The following is a 4,916-nucleotide window of genomic DNA, read 5'->3' on the forward strand; positions in this document are numbered from 1 at the left end:
TCCCCGCGGCCCGCCAGCCATGGTGAACCTGGGCCTGTCCCGGGTGGACGACGCCGTGGCCAGCAAGCACCCGGTGAGAAGGCTGGCCTGGGACGCGGGCCCCTGACCTCAGAAGCTGACCTGCGCGGGGCGGGGGCCTCGGTGGGAGTGCCCTTATCAGGGAAGAGACGGGGGACAGAGGTGGGGGACCCTGTTGCTGTGGAGATCGAGGCATCCTGGGTGGGCATGGGGGCAGGTGGGATGTGTCCAGGCCCCCAGGGCCTCACGATGAGCGGTCGCCTACCCCAGGGCCGGAGTGTGCCCAAAGGAGGGACGGGGAACTGAGCCTTCAACCCCCTCCCCCATCCCAGGGACTCGGGGAGTATGCCGCGTGCCAGTCGAACGCCTTCATGAAGGGCATTTTCACCTTTGTCACAGGTAGGCTGGGTCCAGGTGTCTGTCCTGGGGTGTGAAGAGACCTCACCCTCCTGTCTCACCCTGACTCCCCAGCAGGTGGCGCCAGGTCGCCAGCCCGCAGTGCTCGGAGCCTGGCAGGTGTCGCGAGCACTTAGGCCGAGAGCCCCGTGGTCCCCTGGCAAGCCCCGTGGACGGGCTGGCTGATGCGGACCATGGCTCTTGGCAGGCACCGCTGCGACCGTCGGCCTGCAGATGCTCGTTCAGAGGAAGTTTCCGTACCCCTTTCAGTGGAACGTGCTGGTGGCCGTGGGTGGGTACTCCAGGACTGGTGCCTGGCGCCCCTGAAATGCACCCCTGTTGCCGCTGGCTCTTCAGCAGAAGCGGATCCCACTAGGGGTGGGGGGCTGTGGTTCCGGGCATCCCTGCCTCCGGGGATGGGGCTCCAGTTCTCAGTGGGAGCCCTGCTGGACCCCACCGCTCCCAGGAAGAAACCTGCACCCTGCTCCCTTCCCCTGACAAGTGCAGAGGCCCCGCCCCGCTGCCCACTGGCCCCTGCCCGCCTCTCCCCAGTCGCAGGCTCAGTGGCCAGCTACTGGGTGACCCGAGTGGAGTCGCAGAAATGCAGCAACCTCTGGCTCTTCCTGGAGACAGGGCAGCTCCCCAAAGACATGGACACAGGTGAGGGTCCTGGGGGCAGCAGGACGGGAACCGAGGCTCCATTCCCCGGGCGTAGGCGGGACAGGCCTGTCCCCTTGACACGCGCATGGGGGTGGGGGCGGGAGGGAGGGGGCCTGCGGCAGACAGAACTTCCAGGCCCTTGTGCAGGAGGAAGACCCAGGAGGGGCTGGGTGGCCCTGGGAGGGGCGAGTGCAGAGTGAGGAGGGTGGGCACCCCGAGAAGAGCGGCCGGATTGAGAGGCCCCGCACTGGACATCAAGCTGATTGATCTCAAGCCTGGCCTCCACTGCCTGCATCCCTCCTGTTACAGGCCTCAGTTTTTGCCCCGGTAAAATGGGCACAGGGACCGGGCACAGCTTTGGGGTGTGGTTCTAGCTGTCTCCCTTTGCTTCTTACAGATCGGCACAGCTAGGAGAGCTCCAGCCAGGGCACAGAGGACCTGGGGCCGGAGAGTTCTAGAACACAGCCCTCAGCACCTCTGCACCCCAGGCTGGCCTCCCCACACCCATGTCCCCTGCACACATGCATGGCCAACTCTGTCAGACCTGTGCAAACTGCTCCTGCCCAGCCTGGATGCCCAGGTCAGACCAGGAGGTGCTGCCCCTGGGTGGCTGGCCTCCTGCAGGGCAGTGAGAAACGTGGTGGACACAGAGCTGGAGAAGACCAGGCCTGTCTCATGCATATTTGGGGGCGGCAGCTCCGGGGTGGCGGTTGGGCCTTCTGCACTTCTTGCTGCTGATACGCCCTTTCTGACCCCTGCATCCCCCCCGCCCACCCCAGTCAGAGCTGACAGCTGCCGCTGGGGGTTGTGGGACTAATAAACACCTTTTGCTGTTTCCCGTTTCCCGCCTGAGTTCTAAAGCAGTTGGGAAACAAGTCAGCGCAGTAAGAAGATGAGAGAAAGGTCACCTCGGTACCATACAGCTGATTGGAGGAGGTGCCAGGGCAGTTCCTAACACCGAACCCCAGGATTAGACACTCTGGGCAGCCCCCATGGGCCCTCCATGCGGGGGTGCTTCTGTACCGCCTGGCACAGAGCAGCGGAGCAGACGGTGTGCAGCTTCCAGGAGACAAGGGACGGGAAGTGGCCACGCCCACCTGCCTATCATTCCCAACCCACCTATCAGATTAAGCCACTTCTCCCCTGGGGAGGAGGAAGTGAGTGGTTCAGGAGGCCAGAGTCAGCTTACTGGAGCTCTGTCCACATGGAGGAGTGTTCCTGGGTGGGCAAGACTGCCCACCTCACCCACCCCCAACAGAGGGAGAGGCAGAGATTATATAACACCTGGGCAAATCCACCGTCCTTTATAGCAGGCTTCCTGGTAACACTGAAGGCACACAGGGCCGCGCTGCTCCAGCCCCAGCTCCGCCCCTGCGCCTGCTGACATAGCCAGTCCCGCAAAAGAACGTCTACTGCACGCTCGCTGTGCACCAGGGAATCTGTTCGTGGGAAGGCAAAACGACAGGAAGCCCGAGATAACCATGACATAAGCAAGCTAGAGTTTTCGTTTCCTTTCATGGAAAAGCTCAAGTGGGTGGTCTGGGGCTGTATGGAGTCAGGGACCCAGGCTTCTTTTAGCGTGTTCCGTGCTGTAACGGCCCTCATTCCAAATCCACCTCATGGTCCCAGGCAGCTGTGCTGGCTCCGGACATCAGGTCTTCATCCCTGTCAACAGGAAAGAGAAAGGGGGAGGAGGAGGGCAATTCGCTCACTTCTCTGAACACTGCATTGGCTAGAACTAAGTCACGTGGGACGCCTAGTGCAAAGGCACCTAGGAGGGCAGCTTGCTCTGGGCAGCCTCGTGCCCACTAAAATTCAGGGGTTCTCCATCTGAGGAAAGGAGAACCAGTATTGGGGCACAGGTTCTGCCTCACACCCTGGGAGAACACGGGCATCAAGGGAATAGACCCTGCCCACGGCAGGCCCTCCCAACCCCCTGAGGGAAAGACCTGGGCTCAGAGGGAGGGCAGAGGGAGAACTTTTAGTTTCAGAGGGAACTGGACTCACTTTTTAAAAAGAGAGTGACCAGAAAAGTAAAGGATCTGTTTGAGAGGTCACAGAGAAAGATGGGTGCTGTAACAGCGCATGGGTGAAGACTGTTGTTATGGCTGAACTGTGTCTCCCACAGACTCACAGTTTGCAGCCCTAGCCCCCAGGACCTCAGAATATGACTGCATTTGGAGACAGGACCTTTGAAGGGGTGATTAAGTTAAAATGGGGATGGGCCCTCATCCAGTCTGACTGGTGTGCTTATAAGAGAAGGTGATTAGGACACAGATGAGTACAGGGGAAAGACCCCACGAGGACACAGCCGTCTACAAGCCTGGGAGAGACGCCTCAGGAGAAACCAGCCCTGCCGACACCTTGGTCTCAGACTTCAAGCCTCCAGGATGTGAGACAATAAACTTCTGTTGTTTAAGCTGCCCGGTCTGTGGTGCTTTGTTAGCAAACTCATGCAGGTTGGAAGAAGTAACCCATCTGATGTGCACCCCTGGAATCCCAGGCTTGGGCCACATGGCTGTAAGGGAAGCTTGTGCTGGGGGTGCAGAGGGAGGGGACTGACTCCTCCTGGAGTAAGTGACAGCTAAAGCTGGACCCAGGACTTCCCCAGGGAAGTGGGGGTGGAGCAGGGATGGTCAGGGAGAGATGGGGTAGTCAGGGCCGAGGCTGGGGGTCTCACGAGCCAGGTCACCAGGGTTGGAGTTTGAACTTGGGGTGGGGTAAGGGAATGGAGACCCTGTAGGCAGTGAGAGGTCAGAAGTTTTAGGAGGCTCAGTGGAGGACACTGGGGGTGTGGGGGGATGGGGAGGGTGCAGTGGCGCCACCGTGGGGTGCGGTGCCACTGCCAATCACCTCGGAGAGCAGCCACGAGACTCGTGTCCAGGAGAGCAACCCCGAGGCTGGCTGGGGGCAGAGGGTGGGGTCGTCGGGGTGGGCCAGGAATTCCCGGGTTCCCTGGGTGCTGAGAACCTCCGCCCCCGTCACAATGGGCCGAGATTCCAGGAGCAATCTGAACTGTGGTTCTGCGGGGCAGGCTCAGCACAGAGAGGGTGGGGGGTGCGGATGGGCCCTGGAGGGCGCCGTGGGCCGCCGTGAAGATCCGTAGTGAGGCGGAGGTGGAGGCAGATCCAGGAGCTGAAGGCTATCACTCGGCTCCAGGGTGTGGCTGCCGCTGGGGTGACCCAGGGCCTCCGGGGCTCCTGGGGGCAGGACTTACAATCTTAACACACGGACGGTCCAGGGCATATGGACTGGGGGCCACTCTACTGCTCACCCCCAAACAGAGCTGGGGGGAAGGGATCGGAGGGGTCTGCCATGCAGGGGGCAGGGGGAGCAGAAGCTGGGGGCTTCAAGGAGATTTGTGAGCACGCTGGCCTCAAAGCCAGAGGGGACAGGAGGGGATCCACCCACTTCTGTGGCTAGAGGGTCTGGAAGAAATCACAGGCCTGCCCGTCCCTGACTTGCACCCCACCCTCCCCACCTCCCAGCACTGCTGTCCACTGAGAGCCGTCCAGATGAGCACTGCTGAGCAGTGAAGCTGGCCCCCATGCAGGCTGGGAGGAAGGAGCGCGGCCTTGGAGACAGCAAACTCACGCCCCCACCTCCGTCCTCCCCGGCGTGGAGCCTGCCCCACCCGGGAACCCCGGCCAGGCCCTTGGCCCTTGGCCTACATCCTGGCTGCCCTGTGCCTCCACACAGAGCAATGTCGGGCGCTGCAGATACAGGCGGTGAAGGAGACCACGTTCAAGAACAAGGCCACGCTGGCCGTCCTGCGCAGCAACATTTGCCGCGGGTCCCACGAGTGGGCTTTGGCCAAGAAGGTGGACAGCGAGACCCTCCCT

The 4,916-nt window shown here is 61.8% G+C and overlaps 2 protein-coding genes across 2 annotated transcripts in view; both read left to right on the forward strand.

Annotated features, from left to right (window-relative positions):
* Nucleotides 1-6: 6 nt before the first annotated feature.
* Nucleotides 7-1,909, forward strand: TMEM141 (transmembrane protein 141). The gene is made up of 5 exons (XM_024762543.1): nucleotides 7-73; nucleotides 351-417; nucleotides 623-706; nucleotides 967-1,074; nucleotides 1,472-1,909. The coding sequence occupies exons 1-5, from the start codon at nucleotides 20-22 to the stop codon at nucleotides 1,483-1,485; spliced, it is 327 nt and encodes a 108-aa protein (XP_024618311.1). The 5' UTR covers nucleotides 7-19; the 3' UTR covers nucleotides 1,486-1,909.
* Nucleotides 1,910-4,172: 2,263 nt separating this feature from the next.
* Nucleotides 4,173-4,916, forward strand: part of CCDC183 (coiled-coil domain containing 183) — an 8,864-nt gene continuing 8,120 nt past the window's right edge. The window contains 2 exon segments of the mRNA XM_024762393.1: nucleotides 4,173-4,234; nucleotides 4,774-4,895. The gene's annotated coding sequence lies outside the window, so the exon portion shown is untranslated.

Source organism: Neophocaena asiaeorientalis, unplaced genomic scaffold (genome assembly GCF_003031525.2).
Source record: "Neophocaena asiaeorientalis asiaeorientalis breed wild unplaced genomic scaffold, Neophocaena_asiaeorientalis_V1.1 scaffold78, whole genome shotgun sequence".
Classification (NCBI taxonomy): domain Eukaryota; kingdom Metazoa; phylum Chordata; class Mammalia; order Artiodactyla; family Phocoenidae; genus Neophocaena; species Neophocaena asiaeorientalis.